The following is a 22,989-nucleotide window of genomic DNA, read 5'->3' as shown; positions in this document are numbered from 1 at the left end:
TGGTTGGGGTTTGTTTCAAAGTGCCTTTATGCTTTTATTGAGTTTGAGTTGTTCTTGTTTTCCATGGGAAGCTTTGGCTTTAAATCTTTAGAGTGTGTCCAAAATTTCTGTACATATCCATTGTAATCTATATGATTTATATTTACGGATAAAAAAAAAAATAAAATAAAAATTTGCCATTGTCATTCAATGAAAATATTTTTGATGTCATAAGCCAAATACTGCTTAAAGCATTTTAAAAATCATCTCAAGAGAAAAAAAATCATTGATGTGACATTCTATCATTTGTTGGATCTAATTAACTTTTTTTACTCAATAAGGTTACATCTTATTCCTAGAATGGCTATTGCAAAGAATATATTAGTCATAATATATTAATTATAATTAATTATAAACTAATTATATAAAAAATAGTATTATCATAAAATAAATAATAATATGAAACTGAATCCATAATAAAAAATATTTTCAAATTTCATCATAAAAATGTTTATTTATTTTTTATCACATATTAAATGGAATAATAATAAATTCACAATAAATAATATTTATTCCCCTCAAAATTTTTATTACATTTTATCGTAAATCAAAATTTTTGTAACCTAAATTCTATAAATTATTAAATATCACTTTTTTTTTTCCTTAAGTTTTGAGGGGTGAATTATACTTTTTGAAATTTGGTATTTAGTATTTAGTACTTAGACTTCTTTTGTAAATGTGATTTGGTAATTCCCAATCTCTTCCAGCTCGATATCAAACCCTACGACTACGAAATAGCTCACTGATTTGATAACTTTTTGCTCATCATTCTCACCCGCGACGCCCATTTCTCTGCATTTTCCGAAGGGAGTGTCCTAACATTGGCTTGACGCTGCCACCGCTTTCCTCGGCATGTCCCTCAGTTCTGACGCTTAGAAATAACAGGTAGCGCTCTTTATTTCTTTCTCTTAGTTGCTTCCGATTCTCAACTGCCCATGATTTGTTTTCATTTTTTTTTTTTTTTGTTGACTCGATTTGCATCCGTTTTAGCATTTTGTAGTCACTTTTCTCGTTTTTATGTTCCGCAACTAATGCAATTTTGAAGAGAAGTGGGATATTATCGATCATTTGTCCATTCTTGGGCCTTCCTTTCGATGGTGCAATGTCACCAAACTTCTGATAATCTGAATCATCTGTGTATGGGTATTGAAAAGATTGGACAAACATTCTCTTGCTGTTGGCCCTAAAGAAGATTTTCTCATATTGTGGAATCTGCTCTTCCGCTACTCATGTTTCTCATATGAAAAATAATACATTGTGAACAACTTCATTCACTTTTTTCTATTTCTAGTTTGATTTTGAGAATCATGGACCATGCTTCTCCATTGCAATTATTTTTGCTGTATTTCAGCAGCAGCAGCAGCAACAACAACAAACCAAGCCTCGAGTCCCATTAGGTGGGGTTGACTACATGAATTTTTTTCAATCATGGGCATTTTTTTGTTTTTTTGACAATTTAAGGACTAATAATTCCTTATTCACCATCTCTTCCAAATGGACTGTCATGCCATTTGGGCTTAAAGTGACCCCATCCATCTTCCAGAGGGCAATGCTTAAGATCTTCCAGCCCATTCTCCATCATGCATTGATCTACATTGATGATATTCTGCTATTTTTAGAAGCTACAACATACCGCTTTAAGATCCTAACATGGTTCGAAAAAGGCGGTCGCGGGTAACGTCGCGAAACGGTCGCGGGTGTCGCGGGTCGCGGGAGACGTGGGTGTTACGTAACAGGAAGCGGGCGTAACGGTCGTGAATTTTTTTCACGCATGCACAACCATGCCAAAATTAAAAAATAAGCATGAAATCCATTAATACATGATTTTTAATGAATTTTGAAGGCTTTCATTCACCCTACAAATGCTTTTTAATAGGCATTATGATTTTTATATTAATTTTAGTGCGCTGTTTACAAAAAAAAACATATTTTTTTATAGTTTACATTAGTTTAATGAGTAAAAAGATGTAGAAATGTAAGAATCAATTAATTAAAGTCATAAAGTTACTAAAAATGAATCAATACTCAATAGACTTAATACTCAATATACACATTACACATACATAAATTTAAAAAGTGATTAATATCAAATATCAATAAATAGTTGAAAATACATGAATACAATATTACAAATTTATAACATAACACATGTCACCACCAAAAAGAATGACGTGGAGGGTCTTCATAATTTGCATCTGTATCTTGAGATTGGGATGGGAAATTATCTCCCCATCCTTGTGGAAATACATAGTTAAATGAACCCAAGTTTGCGTCATTTTGTTGTTGCTCTTGAAAATGTACTGGTGATGAAAATTCTCCTGAATAATGTCTATAAGTTGGGGCAGGGGCTGGCTCTAGGTAGTGTGTAGAAGAAGACTCACTAGATCCTGAGATTTCTGATCCACTGGGATAAAAATGTGAGTCACGAGATGCATAATGTGGATATGCTGGATGAGATCCATATGATTGTGATGTTGAACCATCTAAACCAAAGTCGCCAAAACTACGAATCACACCATATGAATCTTCAGTAGAATCGCTAGGGTCACCACGAGCACTCTTTCTCCTGGGTTGTGAAGATTGGTTCCCTGGAGGAATACCCAAGTCATAATTTTCAGGTATGTCATGTAGTCCATAAGGATCAGAAGGATATATATCTCTTCCAAATGATGTCCCTGTATCATATCCATAATTATATTCTACACCGCCGCCTCCACCACCACCACTGCCATCCCCCCCAACCCCATCTCCAGCACCACTATTACCATCATCATCACTTGGTGGGCTCAAACCAAGATTGTCATCACTTTGTGTGCTTTCAGGACTTGAACTTGAATCATCATGCGCGTTTATTGGTGGTTGATCACCTCCTTCTGTAGTACCACCAACCTCTTCATTTAACCAATTTGAATTGTCCTGACCGTCGAGTAGTGGTGTCTCTCTCTCCTCTAACCATTGACTTAAAGGATCATCTTCTTTGAAAATGTAGTCCAAATTGATAGGATTGAAACCCTCTTCAATTTCTCGTTGGCTTCTTCTCATTGTACGTCTTAACTTTAACCTCATGTTGTAATGTACGAAAACAAGTTTTTGTAGTCTCATGTACTTTAATCTATTTCTTGTTTTCGTATGGATGAGGCTAAAGGTGCTCCAATTACGCTCACAGTTCGAAGCTGATGTGGTTTGGCTAAGAACTCTAATTGCTATTCTTTGGAGCTCAGGAGCACACAAGCCATAATGAATCCACCATTCAGCTGCATGAATAATTAAAAAGAGTTTTATGTTAGTATAGCGTATTTCAAAAGTCAAATTTGAACATTAAGAGAGAAAATAGAGTAATTCTCTATTATTTAGCTATATAGCCATATTTACCAGGATTTGTTTGTTTTACTGCCCTTTGAGCCAACGGGGTTCCAAAAGTCTCCTGCCTATCTCGATATTACAACAACTAAAAAAGGATGATTGTGAAATATAATTAATTAATTAGATATATTAATAATTATTCTTGAAAGTATTACAGAATACTAGAACAATTCATTATTCAATTTAATGGAACCAATACTTACTTGATTAATAGCCCGAATTTGAGTATCTATATCGGGTACCAACTTGGTTATCACTTTTTTAACTCCATCCATGACTTCTCTAGCAACTTCAGGAGAGGGTGGGGCACCATAAAGAAATTGTGGGTTCAAAAAATACCCTACAATTAAATTTAGAAACATATTAATCAATAGTTTTCTAATGCAACTATGCATAATTTAAAAGTTAAATAATAAGAAATTGTATTTGATTTACACTTACCAGCAGCGTGCAAATCTTGGTGCAACTGAAAACTCCACCGGTTGTCAATAATTTTCCAATAGTCTTTGTAAAACCGGCAATCTTTTGAATGGCCAATTTTGCCCTATCAATTGCCTCATATATGAAGCCCATGGTTGGTTTTTCATCATCATCAATTAATTTAAGAACTTTCACTAAGGGTTCTTGCACTTTAATTATATCAGAGGCCTTTTGCCAAAACTCTTTGCTTAAGATAATTTTCTTTGAATCATATGCTGGGCCTGATTTTGCCATCCCAAACCTTGAGTTTTTCCAAGCATCAGATGTAAACATTTCCTTTAGTGCTTGTTTATGCCTGACAATAGTCTCCAAAGCAATGAAATTTGTGGCAAATCGAGTGATGGCAGGGCGAAGTAACTCTCTATTATTTGTGAATTTCTTCATAAAATTCACTGTCCATGTGTGGTTGTAAATAAACGAGGTTATTTTTCTTGCATCTTCTAAGACCTTCTTCACGTTACTTTTCTTACCAATATCTTCAAGAATAAGGTCTATGCAATGAGCTGCACATGCTGTCCAATAGAGATTGGGCCTCTTCTGCATTAATAATTTTCCTCCTGCCTTCATTGCAGCTTCATTATCAGTCACTACTTGGACAACATTCTCCTCTCCAATTTCTTCAACCACTTCGTCCATTAATCTGAAAAGAAATTATAGATTTAATAATTATTACTATTTAATTAAAAACATGCATGTTCATAATACTATTTGCATATACAATTAAAATTAGAAAATTACCTGAAATAATATTCAGCTGTTCTGCTTGGTACATCAGAGGCATCAACTGATTTATGAAACATGGTGCCTCTATCGCAATAAACTAAAAAGTTTATAATGTGTTTTCTAGTTGGTCCTGACCAACCATCACACATAAGGGTTACACCTCTCTCCTTCCAAATTCCAGCAAAAGAAGCTATATAATTTTTCATTTCTTGATACTCTTGCTCCAAATAAATTTCAGATATCTCATAGGGTGATGGACCCTTCACCCCCTTTCCAACCTCTGCAGCAATATCAAGTATAGGCTGCATAAATGGAGAGTTAGCTACATTCGCTGGAATCCGATTATAAATTAGGAATTTTCCAACTGCTTTTCTTAATTTACTTCTTAAACCTTTCAGTAACTTTGTGTTGATTTTTGGTTGTTTCGCACTCTTACTTCTTTCTAAAATAGGATCCATTGCCTTTAGTCTAGCTTCAGGGGCATCAGGATTGATCCATTGTCGTCCACTACCTCCAGCTTCTCGACCACTATAAGATCGAGCTCCTGCTCTATTGAAACCACTGGTAGCACCACTGCCAGAGCCACCTCCCTCTTCGTAAATATTACCCTCTCTAGATGTTCTTGCTCGAAATCTTTGTCTCTCTTCCCATTGTTGCTGTGATCGTATGCTTTCTTGTCGAGCAAATCTCATACTTTTTTCTTCCAAGTCTTCTTCATCGCTCAAATTCTCAAAATCTCTTCTAATTTGGGCTTCTGCTTCTTCTTGCCTTTTTTGTTTATCTCTTTTCTTCTCAGCATACTGTTGTAGATGTTTCATCATTTGTTCTCTGACTTGTGTGGTCACATTTGAGCATCCAGCTACTTGACCTTTTTTATGTGCCAAGTGTTGTTTCAAGCGTGTAATGCCCCCTTTAATTATGTTCCCACATAACTTACACATAATAACATGTCTATTACCGTCCACCGCAGTACCAAAATGCCATCCAATATCCTCACTAGGTAAGTTCTCATTTCCTCTATCACGTGACATATTGATAGACTTAATTTGATGATCTCTACACAAAAGATAGAGAAAATATAAAGTTACAACCTTTCTAAAAATGACAGGAATAATATTATAATTAGTAATTTAGTAAATATTAAATAATAAGTACTAAATAGTCCTTCTAATTTTAAATACTTATTACGTAAAAATAAAATATAATATTTGATTAAAAATAATAAGTAATGTTTAATTTATTTTGATATTTAAATAAGCAAAATTATAAAATATTAGATATTTTAATACAAAAAAATATATTCCTTTATCTTTAAAAAGGTATTTTCATTATTTTTTTAACTTGATTTTATTTTTATTTATAACTATAAGAAATTAACATTGTAATTTTAAAGGTGGAAAAAACTTGCTCTACTTTTATATACATCACAGCATCACTAATAGAGATCCATACAGTACAAATTTTCTATTTAATTTTTTAAGCATTTTCTCAATTTATGGATTAAAATAAAATTTTTCTACAAATTCCAGTAGTAAACTATTAATTAGCAAAAATCTGAATTATTAATATATTAACTATTAGGTTAAAATGTTTTTTATTAAGTTATCAATTTTTACTTTATTTGATAACTGAAAAACAAAAAATAGATCATGTAACGATTTATTTTACCTAATTTTAAATTTAAGGTCAAAATGATGTTTTAAAACTTAAAAAATATTTATAAATAGGAAATATGTGATGAAACTAAATTTTCCTAATTACCTTTCAAAAAATATAAGACAATTAAAATATTATAAATTAAGAAAATTTTATTTTACATAATTATTACTGTTTTTTGATTTTTTACTCTATTAAATTACTCTTTTTTTAATTCAATTTAACAAACATAATTTACAACAAATTATAATTAAAAAAAAAACATAATAAAAAGTTTAAGATGTGGGAGATTTCTGATCTTTGAAAAGAAAAAAAAAACAAGAGCTGCATCTATAGGCAAGGCATAAGACTAGAGTAGAGTATTTTTTGTACTAATGTTGTATCTTGGAAGTCTGTAACCATAATACTATTAGTCTATTTCTAACGGTGTCAGCTTTCAAAAAATGTTAATGCGATACCATATAAATGAAATTGATATTGTATATGAATATAATAATTTACAACAAAAAAAATGCTGTTAGGGGAAATAATTATGCAAAATGTTGTTTTACTCACAAATATAAAATAGCATAGAAATAGAACATGAGAAATTGTCCACTCCATATTTTTGGAATGCCATGTCATAGTCATTTATTTTAAAATAATATATATTTTATATGCAATGAAACCAAAAGGAAAGAAAGAATACGTAAAGAATGAATAAAAGTATGTTAATCAAAACAGAATATGACATGCTTAAATTGTTTAGGAACCAATTTGCATATTAAATGAATCTGAAATTTTAAAGCTTTTTACTCTATTAAATTACTCTTTTTTTTTAATTCAATTTAACAAACATTACTTACAATAAATTATAATTAAAAAAAAAAACATAATAAAATGTTTAAGATGTGGTTGTGGGTGTTGAGTGTTACTGAAATAAAGCTTATCTCATACGCGAGATGAGCAGAGGGCAGAGAGTCTGAGACTCTGAGTGAGACCGAGAGAGGGGAGGCGACTCGGAGGATGGAGGAGCCTCGAAGCCTCGAAGCTTCGTGCGACGACTGGCGGAGGGCTAGCTGGTGGCTGCGAGTGCGACGACGCCGACGACTGGTAGAGGGCTGGCTGGTGGCGGCGAGTGCGACGACTGGCGGTGGCGGATGAAGCTGCCTTCGGCCACTCTCAAGCTTCGAAGAACTTTGTTAGGTTCAGGATTCAGGAAACGAAGGCTGCGAAGATGAGTAGATCAACTCAGGCTTCGAAGGAGTGAAGGCGTGCAGCCTTCTTATAGCTTCGGCGGCTCGGCCAACAAAACTGCAAGTAAGTATTTTTGTTCTTTGAATGTTAGATTTAGGTAGATTGAATGGTAGATGGGTGCTTGGGACTCGGAAAAGGGGGAAAGGAACGCTGCGCAGCAGAAAGCAGATTCTGCAAGTTGTCGGTATGTAACGGTCCGTAACGGACTGTTACGGAGTGTAACGTAGGGGTAACGGCCGTTACGGACCGTTACGGAGACGTAACGGCCGTTACGGCTGTGAATTTTTTCCGAACCGCATTATCGGTCCGGATCGGTTTCGGAGCCCTTGATTTACGTTACGTATCAGCCGTTATACTACGTAACGGCCGTTATTTAAAACCATGGATCCTAAGCCAATTTATGGAGATTGTTGCATGCTATGGAATCATGTTGTCAGAAAAGAAGATGATAATTGGTGTTGAAGCAATTGATTTTCTTGGAATGAATATTAGCCAAGGAAAGTACGAGTTGTAGCCACACATTGCTACACAACTCAACACCTTTCCGGACAATTAGATGAGGACAAAGCTTGCAACAATTCCTTGGTATATTCAATTATATGCCATACTTTGTCCCAAAGTTGGCAATCTACACAACACCATTTCACCAACTTTTGAAAAAGAAATATGTGCCCCCTTGGGAATCCAAACACACAGAGGCAGTGAAATCACTCAAAGAAAGGGCCATGAAACTAACACCACTCCAGATACCTGACAAAGGCAAGAGAATCCTATAGAAGGATGCTAGTGACTATTATTGGGGAGCAACATTAATAGAAGAAAAAGAAGATGGGACTAGACATGTTTGTGGATACAAAAGTGGAGCATTCAAAGAATCGGAATCTCATTATCACTCCACCTTCAAAGAGATTTTGGCGGTGAAAAGAGGGATTGAAAAGTTTTAATTCCATATGATTGGACACACTTTCATAGTCGAAATGGATATATCATCCTTTTCAAAGATGATCCAATTGAAGTAAAAGATCCTTCTGCAGAGACAACTTCTTAGATGGGCAAACTGGTTTTCGCAGTATAAATTTGAAGTGAAGCATATCAAAGGAAAGCACAACATCTTTAGTGACTTCCTCTCAAGACCAATAAATCCTTAAGTTCTCTTCCTCATGGAATCCTCATCTCATCCAAAAACTCAATCTCTCGCACAACTTGTCTAGACCCTTCCCAATGAGATCCAATATAGCATCCTCAGCCAACAGGATGATTCAAGGTCTCCTATCCATCCTCCTCTCAAAATTTGGACTAGTTGATGCACCAGTGAAATATTTGGACTGACATCCACTTTTTCCATACATTAATGGCCTTTGATCCCCACACTATTTTATTTAACCTTCCCAAAAGAAGTCTTTCTTCTTCTTTGATACCTCGTCATAACTAATCATATTGGCATGATCCTGCATAAACCATGGACTTATGCCTTTATTACAAATCAGAGGCAGAGACCCTGCCAATATAGTTACCTTAAAGATTGACTCTTACTTTTTAAAACAAAACAACAATGGGTTGAACATTTAGATTTCATATCCGGGTCCCCATACTTGTCACCGTCCACCCCAAAGGTCAAATCCAAAACCAATGTAGAAATAGGTCTGTCAATTTCTCTCTCATCTGTGAAAAAATACGGAGCTTCAAGGAAAACCCTTTTGTAGATCCACATTTTTCGGCACGCAATTGGGTCGACACAAGAAAGAACTTATGCTACATCAATCATGTTGACCCAAACAAATTACCACAAGATCTGTTTAACTCAGTGCATTTCCAAGATGATGGAAGAGCCAAAGCTTTCATTACTCAATCTTGTTTCCTCAATTTTATAGCACCTGCCTAACGAACAGGCTGACACTCTACTATATAGAATAGACAGGAAGTAATGGGATATTGGAGGACTTGGAAATTATGGCGGCCTATCCAACTGAAGAGGAAGATGAATACAAATCAAGTTATGATCTCTGAAGCAATCACATGGGCACCACTTTTAGCTTTCATTGTGTTGTTACTTTTTGTGTGTTGTCATAAAGTGTCAGCCTTATCTAAAGTTGCTTTTCTAAAGTTACTTTAGGTAAAGAAACTATTAACTTTATCTTTGTGAGCTTTATGTAAAGGAGATAAGAATATAGAATATGTTAGAGCATATTTTGAGATGCCATGGCTGCTCCTCATTTATATAAGGAGGGTTTCAGCTACTAGTTAGGGAGAGCATTCCTTCTGTAAGAGTCCTCCATGTTCTTGTGTCCTTTTTGTCCTCTTTGCTTAATGCAATTCCGCTCAGTGTGTTCTTATTGACAATTGTTCCATTCTTCCACCTTTCTACTTATGATCCTACACTGAGTGCCCTAATTGGTATCAGAGCCATGACAACTTAAAGACTCCTTCGGAGCCTCCATCACTCAAGGATCTCTTTGCCTACACCAGAGGTTATTGTTCCAAATCCAGTATGCTCCGTGGTTGCAACATCCTATGTGGATCCTGCACATCATAATAGTGATGAATAAAGTCAGACTGAAAGTTTCATTCCAAGCATCCCTTTTCTTTTGAAGTCATTAGAGAATAAGGCCTAAGGTGCCCATGACCTGTTTGAAGGCCGAGGAAGTTTGTGTTTTGGTTGGGCTGAGCTAGCTTCTTTAGTAATTGATAGGGACTAGGAATACTTTGTTTGATTCTATGTTTTATGTTACAAGATGGGTAAGAGATCTATGCATTCTTAAGGTTGTGAAAGGAGGTTCTGAATGTGTCAATTAAGAAGTCATGTCTTCCAGAACCATGATGTCTCCATCCCTATCCTTCAACTCTTCTCCCAGATCTTCATTCGCATTGAGCCTAGATTGTCTTGCTCATATATATGAAGTAGATTATATACCAGAAGATGGCCTTGTCCATCAAACCAAGAGCCCTCAAATAACAAACCCTTACTATGTCTATGAAAAGACCAAATATCCTTTAAATCTTTTGAAGAAAATCACTGGCAAAATGGCTGTACCGAGAGGCATCAAAGAAGACATCGAGGCTTCTCCCTTGGATTCTTACCAACTCTTGGCAACTAAAGCAGAACAGTTCATTACCCTAGAGTTCTCCCCAGAGCTTCCCTGAAAGTATCTTAACCAGGGATTCACCCACATCCATGTTGGTGCGGTCAAGCTGTACCTTACCTTCCATGGGAGGAAAGGCCTCCCAATTTGCTCTATAATTGCTCTTCTTGATTCAAAGTTCTGTAAATACGAGCATGCTTGCATTGCCATTATGCAGACAACGTTGAATGCAGGGACGGTCAGCTTCACGATCTTCCCCAACTTTTGCTTATACATATGTGATCACAATATGAGAACTACTCTCGAAGTCCAAATCCTGATTGTTGGAGCACCCAAGATTTCTAATTCCATAGCAGCCACTCTCCACCATCAAATTGTTTATAGGCTTCAGAACCACTCCTTTGATCTGGCAACCCATCGGGAAAATCACGATGCTCTCCTTGTTAATCATGATACTACCCTTGTCCCAAACTATGTCCATATCCCTAGGCAACTGCCCAGAGAAGAGCTCCTAAAACTCCTCCCGGAGTCTTGGGTGTCCAAGTATGAGCAGTTGCACCAAATCCCTAAGCCCATCATCCTCCATGATCTAGTTTACAAAACTATGAAGAATGGTGACATTCACATCTCCTTCCTAAAGGATCAGGAATCCTCGACAAGCTCATCCTCCCAGCATGTCTTTCCCACCATCATGATCCAACCATCGACACCTCTGATAGATCAAAGGATCATGATCAGACCGCCAGCCACTTCAGTCGACCTGACTAATCCAACATCTTTGGGATTTCAAGTCCCAATCCCATATTTCAGGGGAGATGGTTTTCCGGTTTACCAACCCATAACCAGATCCAGCCACAAGTGGTTTGACATTGACTGTAGCTGTGATGAATGCCTTAAAGATCCCGTGTACGAGTTCTCCGATGAAGAAGAAGTTAGAGGTAAGAAAAAAAAGAACAATTCCCAGCAGAATCTCATTCATTAAACTAAAATGAAAAAAAAAAAAATAGAAAAAAGTTTCAAGTTGTTTGGATTCAATGGCTAGCATCACTGAGAAACATATTTATGAGATCATTATTGCTATAGTTCATCTAAACTAGTTGGTCAATTTAATGGTCAATTAAGTATTGTGGCTTTCCATCACTCTGCTGGTTACTGAAGTTGGTTGAACCAAATTCTTAAGATTCTTAAACTTGGATATACAACTTTTATTTGTCTATAAATCAGAGCAATGAGTAAGCTTTATGAGGAGCAATGAACTTTTATGCCAAATGGTTGGCATCAATTGAAGCCTTTGCTTGGATGTTAAGTATCGGTGTGATAATGTTCACCTGCACTTTGTTTTTATGTGTGCGCTATATGTTCAATATTTGTGTACTATCAATTGTTGCCATCAATTTGCTGTTTCTCGGATATTTTAATATTGTAAGACACTGCTCTCTTTCTTTTGGTTGCACATTTTTCACATAGTTAATTTTGTTTCCGTCTTTTCATATTTCATTACTTGTCTTTAACTTTTTTTGTACACTTAAATTGTTATTGTTTTGCTGTTTCTTTTCATATATATTTTTAAATTTTCGTTTTTTTTTGCAGCTTGTTAGAAGATTCTACTTGTGTACTAGCATAGCAGATTTTTTCTACAGTTATCAAGATGGCCTATGAAATTGACGAGCTGAAAAGTGAGCATTGCTATTCAATACTAGAGTTTGGGCCGCAAGTCTGTGTTGTGTCTGTCCAATTAAATTTATTTTTACTTTAGCTAAATGTAAAATCTGCTTCTCTTTTCCTTCCTACATTGATGGTTGTCTTCCTCTCACCTCGCTTTCTTTTTGATGTGGCTGGTTATCTCTTTCTCCATCCCACGTTTGTGCATTTAAATTTTGAAGGAAGAAGAGATGAGACCAGGGAAATACGGTTGGAGAAAGGTGGAAGCATAGGTGTTAACAATGAATTTAGAAGTGTTTGGGAAGGGTCGGAAGACTGTAAATTATATGTAAGAGTGACAAAAATATGTACAATTATGAGAATGAATAATGTTGATCAACTGCCCCACGGTCTCCTTTGCCATGTCGTGAGTCTTGTTTGGTGGGCCAAGGGGGGATAATTTATGCATCCTTACCTTTGCATCTAGAGAGGCTATTTTTGTAATTTGGATCTGTGACCTCCAATTTTGGTGTAGTAACCTTACTAATGGGCCAGTCTTGCCCTTAAACTAATAATATTATTTTCATATTGAAATGGACCTATCAATGAAGAGGTTTAATCAGGGCGGGAACATGCTGTTGCTACCTTCAATTCATGGGATTGCATCATCCCAACAGTGCAATGGTGTGGGTAACCGAACTATTGCAATTAAGTAGACTTGCGGTGGGATAACCTCTTTGACAATTATGGAGAAAATGAGCTTTTAAATCTTGCTAGAACAATCATATTGGAAATCAGTCTCGGTGATGTGTTGTGGTGGTGGGATTTTGGTGGTTCAAAATGTTAATGTTATGCAAAAATAAATTTCTTTGGATAGGAGCCCAGGAAACTGAATTTCTTTGGATGGAAGTTGTCAAGATGGCATCCATATTGGGACAGTTTAGTTGGGTTTTGAGATGCATAAAATTTTTGATTAACAAGGTACTATTTCAGAGTTTGTGGTGTAATAAATCTTTAAAAGAAAAAAATTCAGATGTTAGTGTTTCTTTTGTGGCGAGTCCACTTAATATTATGAATGGGTTTAGAAAGAACAGTTGTCAGAGGATTTGGCAATTGAATAAATGGGTTGATAAGTCAAGCTAGGGGAGTGAATTTGAGAGTGTTTTCGGTTGTCTTAATAGATTACAAGGAAGGGGAAAAGAAAGGACAAAATAAATCAAGGCAAGAGGACTAGGGTGGTGGAGCCTAAAGGGTGAAAATACAGAAAAATTTAAAGATAAAATGATCAAAGAGGGGGAATTGGATATCAGGGGATAAGGGAGATGTGAGCAATATGTGGAATAGCTTGGTTAACTCTATTAAAATAACAAAAGAGATTTTAGGTGAATCTGGAGTAAGATTCTTAGGCAGTAGAGAAAGTTGGTGGTGGGATCAAAATGTCCAAAAAGTTGTAAAGAAAAAAGAATTTGGTATAAAACATGGCAAAAATGTAGAAACATAGAAAACTTTAAAAAGTGTAAAGAGGCAAGAAAAGATGCGAAGAAGACCATTAGTGAATCTTAACATAGAGCTTATGATAATTTATATAATAGACTAGATACAAAAGAAGGAAAAGGGACATATATATACTTGCCAAAGCTAGAGAAAGAAAGTGCAAAGACTATGGTATGGTTAAATGTATAAAAGATGACAATGGTTATATCGTGGTTAAAGAAGAAGACATAAAAGACAAGTGGCAAAGATACTTTGATAAGTTGTTTAACAAAACCAAATTGAAAGCTTGAACTTAGAATTGACGAATGAGGAAAAGACTAAAAATAGAAGATTTTCCTGTAAAATCAGAGTTAGTGAAGTAAATATAGTGTTAAAAAAATGAAAAGTGGGAAATATGTAGGACTAGATAACATCCAAATTGAAGTTTGGAAGTGTCTAGGGGATATTGGTAGTGTATGGTTAACAAATATTTTCAACAATAAATTAAAACTAAGAGAAGGCTGGAGGAGTGAAGGCAAAGCACAATTCAAAATTGTAATAACTACCATGGAATCAAACTTATGAGTCATAGGATGAAATTGTGGGAAAGGGTAATTGAACAAAGAATAAGGTTAGTAATAAGGGTCTTGGAGAATCAATTTGGATTTATGTCTGGGAGGTCAACATAATTTATCCATCTTCTAAGAAGGTTGATGGAAAAGTTTAGGGAAGTTTTTTGGTTGGTTTTGGAAAAGAAGGGAGTATGCAGTAGATGTATTGATGTCATCAAGGATTTGTACAATAGATTAATGATCAATGTTCGGACTGAAGTAGGAGAGTCTAAAAAATTTCCAATCACAATAGGGGTACATCAGGGTTCTAGTTTGAGGTTGTATCTTTTTGCTTTAGTGATTGATGAACTCACTAGGACTATCCAAAATGAGATCCCTTGTTGTATGCTGTTTGCAAATGATATTGTTCTAATTGATGAAAGTAGAAATGGAGTAAAGTAGAAATGGAGTAGAATATAAGTTAGAGCTTTGGAGAAAAAATTTTATAGAGTCTAGAGGCTTTAGAATAAGTAGAAATAAGACATAATATATGAAATGTAACTTCATCCATGTAAGGGGGAATATTGGAGATAAGATAAAAACTAATAATCAAGAAATTAGTAGCACTAGTATATTTTTCGATACCTTGGATCTATCATGCAAGTAGAGGGAGAGATTTAAGAGGATGTAATACATAGAGTTAATGCAGGTTGGCTAAAATAGAGAGTGCTTTAGACATGCTATGTGATTGTAGAATACCCTTAAAATTAAAAGGAAAGTTTTATGGGACAGCTATAAGACCAGCCAGCCATGCTATATGGATCAGAATGTTAGGTGAGTAAGAAGCAACATATCCAAAAAGTAAAAGTTGTTGAAAGGCAGATGCTAAGGTGGATGATTGGTGTAATTTTAAAGGATAAATTAAGGAACACGAAGGAACATATTTGCAATATGGTAGGGATAGCTCCAATAGAAGTAAAGATAAAAGAGGGGCGACTTAGATAGTTTGGGCATTTGACGCGTACTCCAATGAGGAGGAGTTAGTCATTATTAGTGGTTGTAGAAGAGGTAGAGGTAGACCTAAAATAACCTAGAATGAGATAGTGAGAAAGGATCTTATAGCCAGCCCTTAATGGTGGAGGAAAGTGCCCTTGATTGGGTGAATTGGTGGAAAATAATTCATATAATCGACCCCACCTAGTGGGACTTAAGGCTTCTTGTTGTTGTGTATGTTTCAAATTTCTTTAATTCTATGGAGCATGGTTCTTATTTTTTACAATGAAGTAATATAGATAGTCTTGATGATGATCAAGTAGTAGAGCGGGTGACAGATATTGAAGGAAATGTTATTTTTCCTAACCCCACACAGTTCTATAGAATGAAGCCATTTTGAAAGAAGAGGAGGCTTAAGACTCAGCTGTTCTTTCCTTTCTTGCTTGAAAAAGGTAATGGCAATTTGATTTGGTTTTCAGAGGATCTATGGGTGGGTAAGATTACCTTGGAGGCCTTGTCTTTTTAGATTATCTTCCTTTTGTAATGCTTTGATCTCAACCTTTTGTTCTTTTTACGGGGCTCTCTTTGTTGGGGTTTCCACTTAGCAATCTTGAGGAAAGAGATGTTGGTTAGCTCACCACTTGGTTCAATGTCTTGGATTCTTCTATACCTTGTTCAGGAAGTGATTCTAGGGTTTGGTTAAGGGATTTTTTAGGGTCTTTTTAGTCTAAATCTTTCTTTCTAAATTTATTGTAACCGTCAATTCCCTTTTCTTTTCCTTGGAATGATGTTGTTTGGAAGGCTAGGATTCCTTTTTAGATCAGGGCATTCATTTGGAATTTGACTCTGAGAAGTATTGACGTGAATGGTTTATTACTAGAAAGGAGACCTGTAAGGCTATCAACCCATATATTTGTATGATGTGCTTAGTGTCTAATGAAATTAATGTGCATCTCTTTCTACATTGTTGGGTGGTGCAAGAGCTTTGGTCGACCTTGTTCCCTTTTTTTGGCGAAACACTGAAACACGAGTAACCTCACCATGTGTGGATGAATTCTTTGTTGTTGTGGCATTTGAAGTTTTGGAAAGACCAAAAGGGGGTGGTCTTATGGAAGTTCGTGTATCTGCTATTCTTTAGCTTCTTTTTGGGCAATTTTTGGGAATTTTTTTAAGGAATTTCATTGTTTGACATCCAAAGGGACTGGAGAGCAGCAATTTTTTTTGTCATTGCTTTTTTAGCTGTTTATTGGAGGATGTTTTGTCCTCCAAAGCTTTGTGTATTATTTTCTTTTCTATTGAATGAATTTTTCTTATAAAAAAAATGTTTGGAAGGGCTTGAAGGAAGGTTTTCGAATTAGTTTGTCTTGGTTTTTGTTCAATTTTCTTTTCATGTTGTTTATTTTTAGGACTCTTTTCCTCTGTTTAGGTTGTAACTCTCTCTTTATTTTTGTAATAAATTTATTTTGTTATAAAAACATTTAATTATACTTTTTTAAAATAAGAAAATAAATATGTATTAAGAAAGAAAGAAAGTTTACAACCTAGGTGAGGACTGGAAGTCCTCAAAAAAATAGAAAAAAATAGAAAAAAAAAAAAGTAAAAAAAAAAAGAGAAAGAAAAATAGAAAGTCTATCAAGAATTTACCAAGAAAATTGACCTTTTCCATCATAGTTCACTGAACCCTTCAAATTTGCTAGTTCCCTTTGGCCCTTCTTGACTCACTTTTAGTTTACCACCATCAAATTTCATTTCCTCCAGTATCAGACAGCTGCTATTCCATCTTATCCATCAATTGCTGAGCTTCTATATCCTTCCCAGTAATCTCTTCCTCAGGGGTGGATTGAATTCCATTGTTACACAGTTGCTCTTTACCCGTTGTTCTCTAAAATGGAAATCCCCTCCAAGCCTCCCATTGGAGACAGTGGCACATTAGATTTCTGGAAGTAAATCAGATGAATCAGAAATTCATCCATATTGTTCCGGAATCTCATCCAAAAACAACCCCCCGTCACAATCAAACTCACTAAGGACTTCACTGTCATTACGTTACCCAAAACACCCTTCCATTTCTTCTTCTCCTTACCTTTTGCTAGCTGTTCACTGGTATCACCCTTCTGAACATTTGCTTTTTCCATAGTACATGATTTTTTTTTTTTTTTTTTTTGCATCTCTCCTTAAAGTTTTTCTTGTAATCTTACCAGAATTATCTCACTTCAATTCAAATCTTTTCCTCATTTCAACATTCATCTGTACCGCCTTTCGACGAGCATAAACCTTTTGGACCCTAGAAGTTGGTTACTTTACCAATAGATTTTCCTACCAAAACATTATCTGTCTTCTGAATCTTGCCCACACAAGTTTTTTGGTGATCTGTAAACACCCTCTCCTCCCCCCGGTTCTCTCCTCTATTTGGATTTCCTCTCCCAGTTAAAATACAGAAGTATCAACCATATTTTTGGAATTGTTGGAATCAAATCTGGCTTTTAGTGGTTCTTTCCCTTCAAGAATTACTGGAATTATAATTCTTCCCTGTGATGAGGAAGTAGCCAACTGCTCTAAATGCAAAACAGAAATAAAATTTTCCCCAGAAAATTTCAAAATTGGAGATGGAAATTGGGCCTGCTTCAGAGAAGGAAAAATTGATTGAGTCCATGGGCTGCCCATTACAATTATTTAGTGAACTCTGGGCCTGATTGCTAATGGGAACATCTTACAAAGCCTGATACGGAAATCAGGCCTGGTTTGGAGAAGATAATTGAGATTCAAAGCACCTCATAAAAATTGCGTTGAATACTTTGCATGCACGTTAGAAATTTCAGGTCCATTCAACTCTTTACATATTTTAGGTACAAAGGGCCTCGTTAACTCCCAACTCAGCTGATACTTGGGGGCCCATTCCAGGCCTGAACTGGAAGAGGCCAGCTCACCGAACAATTGGTTTAAATCTAACACAATAGTGAGAGGTCCAGGTCCAGGCCGCTTCCACTTCAAGTACTGGATTGTCTCCTGCGAAACCCTAGCAGCCTCTGCTGTAGGTCGGTTATAGTCTGCGGTTTGTTGTTTCCTTGCCTCAAATATTCTGTCTGTCCTTTCTCACAATACTTTCCACAAGGTGATTATTCTCTGCTGACATGACTTCTTTCCGAGATCGAGTTGCTTGCTGCCCTTTTTACAATAGTTTCAGTCACTTTATGATGATCTTCATACCTGAGTCCACCACCAGATGAAACTCTTCTGCAAGACTCCACTGACCTTCATCACGAGCACCAATTTGGGGGTGAAATAGAGAACCTTTTCCTATTCCTCCCCAGCTCTAATTCCAAGGTTGTGTTTAGTTCACGGATTATTTTTCCTATGATCCAATAATCCATCCTCCCATATCTTATTTTGTGAGAAAAACTACCCAAAGATCCATTGCTTTGCCACTGAAGAAACCATAACCCATTGATTTTGTAGAGGGCTTTTTCAAGCAACAAAACAAATCCACCCTTCCATGGCCATATGTGCGTCACAGAGAGAGAATCTTTTCCTATTCCTCACTAGCCCTAATTCTGTGGTACATTTAGTTCACAGAATATTTATTCCTATGATCTAATAATCCATCCTCCCATATCTTATTTTGTGAGAAAACTCCCCAGTGATCCATGAAACCCTAACCCATTGAGAGGGAGAGATAACAAGTAGGCTGATTTTTGTTTTGGCTGAAGCCGAAATTTCTGACAAATAGGCTGAAATTTCAGAAATTCAAAAGAAAACTAGGAAGGAAGGGGGAAAATTTGAGTTTGTTCATTTTTGTTTCTAAATTATTCACAATTATCTATTTAATATTCAGAAAACAAATCCACCGTTCCTGCAGCCATGGGAGAGAGAGCTTACCAAATAGGCTGAAATTTTGTTTTGGCCCAAATTTTGGCTTCAGCCAATTTGTCTAAAATTTCAGAAATTCAAAAGAAAACTGAGAAAAAAGGGGAAAATTTTAAGGGTCCATTTGGTTGTGGAAAACATTTTCCGTTTTCTTTATTTAGTTTTCCAAAGAATTATAAAAATTTTAGTTTATTTTTTAGTTTTCCAAGAGTTGTATTAAAAAGGTATAAAATAGAGAGTTTGTTTCAATGTGCAAAACAGTTTCTCATTTTTTATTTCTAGATCTCAAAATAATTACAAGAAGACAACTTGTTTTTCAATTTTCAAAAAATATATAAGATAATATTTGGGATTTTGAATTTTAGGGCTTTAATTTGGATTTGTGGATATAGAAGAAACTCTTAACACATAATCCACACAAATTAAAGTCCAAGATCTAAATTCCATGCTCCCATAAGAAAAGTATGAGATAGAAATCTGGAATATAGTAAAAAGATGTTTTCCTACTTTTTCTATATAAATTTGGAAAATTGGAAAAAAAGGTGGCATTTTTGTGATTATTTGAAAAATTAAAAATGGAAAATAAAACTATTTGCCCAAGAAAATTTATTGGAATGAGATTTTGAGCAAGAGTATTAATTCCACTTTCATATCAAGATCTTTGACTATAGACATATTTGTCTAGTTCCTAGCGTTTATAAATTTATCACCAGAGTACTCACAAATAGGTTGAGTGTGGTGCTTGATATGACTATTCCTAAGACTCAAAAGTGCATTTGTTTGGGGGGGGGGGGGGGAGGAGACAGATTGTGTATGCTACTTTGATAGCTAATGAGGTTGTTTCGGATATTCAAAGAAGAAAGAAGAAGGGGCTCATTTGAAGCTGGATTTTGAGAAAGCTATGATAGAGTGAGTTGGAATTTCTTGGATAAGATTTTTGTGAGGAAGGAGATTGGAGTGAGATGGCGTCAGTAGATGAGGGGTTGCATGTCATGAGCTATTTGGTTTTGGTGAATGGTGAGCCTGAATCTTGGTTTAGAGCTTTGAGTGGGCTTAGACAAAGGTGACCCTCTATCCTTGTTTTTTGATTTTTTTAGTGGCTGATGTTTTGAGTAGGTTGGTTGATAGGGCAGTGGATAGTGAGTGATCTAGTAAAAAAGGTTGGATGAGGGGAGGGAGGGGTGATTGTTTTGCACCTTTAGATTGACATGTTAGGGAGCTGTCTTTGGAGGGTTTCTGGGCTTTATTAATGTGGGGAATAGTGGTATTGTGGCTGTTAATGTGTCTGATGGGCATGTTAAGGAGTTGTCTTCAGAGGTGGGGGATGGTGTGTTGGATTGGCCTTTGTCCTATTTAGGGGTTACTTTGGGGGGTAATCCTAGATCTATTGGATTTTGGGATCCGGTGGTGGTGAGCGTGTCTAAGTGTTAAGATGGGTGGAAGGGAGCTATTTTTATTCTCAGGGGTAGAATTACTCTCATTTAGGTTTGTCTTTGACTCTTTCTAGTAACCCGTTGTATTTTCTTTCTGTTTTTAAGATTCTTGTGGTGGGTTGCTAGCAAGATTGAGAAAATAATGAGAGATTTTATGTGTTTGGGGTTGGGGGGTTTTAGGGATCACTTGGTGATTTGGGAGATTGTGTGTAGGTCTGAATAGGATGGTGCTTTGGGTCTTGGAAATTTAGTGTCTAAATACATGACTCTCCTGGCCAAATGGCTTTGGCAAATCCCCCTAGATGATTCTTACCCATGGCATAAAGTTTTTAAAAGCAAGTTTGGGCTAGATGAGAATGGGTGGGATACTAATTTGGGTTTGCATGTTCTTGAGAAAGTCGATGGAAACCTATCACTCAGCCTCTGTAATCCCACACTAAGTTCTTGTTGGGTTGGGGTCGTAATATTTGTTTCTGGAAAGACCTTTGGTTGGGGAATGTTGTTTTGTCCACCTCTTTCCTCTTCTCTTTCGTCTGAGGTCAGGGCAGAATGGTGCCATTTCTTCTTTTGTTGTTGATTTGGGTGGTCCTTTGCCTTCGTGGGATTTTCACTTTTGGAGGCCCTTAAATGATAGGGAGACGGAAGAGTTATCCTCTTTGTTAGTTTTGTAGAAAACTATCGGGTTACTTTGGAAGCAGATAGTCAGTGCTGGTCCTTAGATCCTTTAGGGTGATATTCTTGCAAATCATTTTCTGAAATTTTGACTAGTTTTGATTCTTCTTTCCCTCTACACAAATCTATTTGGAATGCCAATCTCCCCCTTAAAATCAAGGTTTTTATCTGATTGGCTGCGTTTGATAGAATCAATATCAATAACTTGTTGCAGATTAGGAGACCGTTGAAGGCTCTCTCTCCAGATGTTTGTGTTTTGTTTTAAATGTTAAGAATGCATCTTTTTTATGCGATTTTTCTCAGAGGGTGTGACGTAACTTATTTGCTTTCTTCAAAGAATGTTGGGTTTGTCCAGAGACCGTGGAGGATTTTTTGGCAGTTTCTTTTGTCGGTTTTGGTAGGAAAAAGGACACAGCAAAACTTCAGATATGTGGTTTTTTTGGCAGTAATTTGGGGGCTGTGGCTGGAATGCAGTGCACACATTTTCTCAGGGAAGTTGTTTCTGCTGGTTTGAGAGAAGATTCGTTACATGGCTTCTCTTTGGTGTGTGGGTCATGGGAACTTTAAAGGGGTGAGCTTTTCAGATATTCAGCAGGACTGGTGAAATCTGTTGGATTGATAGTTTGTTCTGGTTTTTGGTTTTGTTCTCCTTTCTTTTTTGATCCTTTGTTTTTTTTTTTTTTTTTAAATAAATCTGGATTGTGCTGGATTTTGTTAAGGAGATTTCTTAGTCTCCTGGTTCTATATTCTTAATCTGTCAATGATCTTTTTTTGCTATTAAAAGAATAGGTAATTCAACTTATTTGTAAGGTAAATGTGCATGCTCTAACATGACAGCAAACAAGCAACTTCCTCAATGTTGTGCCAGACTTGGATTTCTGCAATTTTGGGGGCACGAAATAAGCCACCTGATCACAAACCCATGCTCTAAAAATATATAATATTATAAGCAACATCTAATACGTACTTGAGCTACATTAAATGTTAGCATCATTTTATAATTAAGGCACATAGTGCTGCTCTATATATTTTTAGCTGTACATCTTTATTTATCAAAAAACTATGCATCTTAATACAACTGAAAATAAAATTTTATTGAATAATATTACATTAAGCAATTTATTCTCTAATCCTTGTTTAAAAAGGAAATATTGCTTGAACTACTTGCAGTTAAGGTAATGCACACTTCCTCTCCAGAGTAAATTTAAACATATAGAAAAAGAATCATATTTACTGAATGTATTTACTGTGTATTATATTGGTAAAACAATTTTTATTACAATTGAAAAATCTAAGCATTTCTAACTTACAAAGAACCCAAACCTCCTAAAAGAGAAAATAAAATATCTCATTGCATGAAATCCAACCTCAAAGGTTAAGCTCAAGTTGCAATCTTGGTTGTGTACATCCATAGATTGTAGTTTTAGTTTTGAAATCTAATTAGGGGGGAAAATTAATATTTGATGTCTGAAATTCAATCCTTATTTGAGAAATCTTCTCAATTTATTCAATAGGTTTTTCAAGTCTCAAGATTTTTTTTTTTTAAATTTAACTTTCGTAACTTATGTTTGGAATATGGAATTCAAGTCTTACTGTCTCATATGTAGTTGCAAGTTTGAGCTTGGTTGGTTCCCTTTTATCAATCTTTCTGTCCTCTTTATTGTTGCTCCTAATATCTTTCTCTTCTCTCACTTTTGCTTGAGTTTGCTAGTAGCTAATATGATAAACCTGGTTCTTCCAAGTTTCTGTCAAAATCAGCATCATGCTTTTGAAATCTCTGAAGCC

At 35.7% G+C, this 22,989-nt stretch overlaps 1 protein-coding gene across 5 annotated transcripts in view; it reads left to right on the top strand.

The window, feature by feature from the left end:
- The first annotated feature begins 644 nt into the window (after nt 1–644).
- LOC131151923 (vesicle transport protein GOT1) overlaps nt 645–22,989 on the top strand; it is a 68,158-nt gene continuing 45,813 nt past the window's right edge. The window contains exons 1-2 of one of the 5 annotated variants that reach the window (XM_058103425.1): nt 645–924; nt 12,205–12,253. In XM_058103425.1, the coding sequence (XP_057959408.1) occupies nt 12,226–12,253 (28 nt within the window). In that variant the 5' untranslated portion in view covers nt 645–924; nt 12,205–12,225. Of the gene's footprint in view, nt 925–12,167; nt 12,254–22,989 lie in introns of all 5 variants that reach the window. The other 4 variants (XM_058103423.1, XM_058103421.1, XM_058103426.1 and 1 more) reach the window with 4 other exon arrangements.

This window comes from Malania oleifera, chromosome 3, assembly GCF_029873635.1.
Source record: "Malania oleifera isolate guangnan ecotype guangnan chromosome 3, ASM2987363v1, whole genome shotgun sequence".
NCBI classification, from domain to species: Eukaryota; Viridiplantae; Streptophyta; class Magnoliopsida; order Santalales; family Ximeniaceae; genus Malania; species Malania oleifera.
The sequence above is the reverse complement of the archived record's forward strand: the minus strand, read 5'-3'. Positions and strand labels throughout refer to the sequence as shown.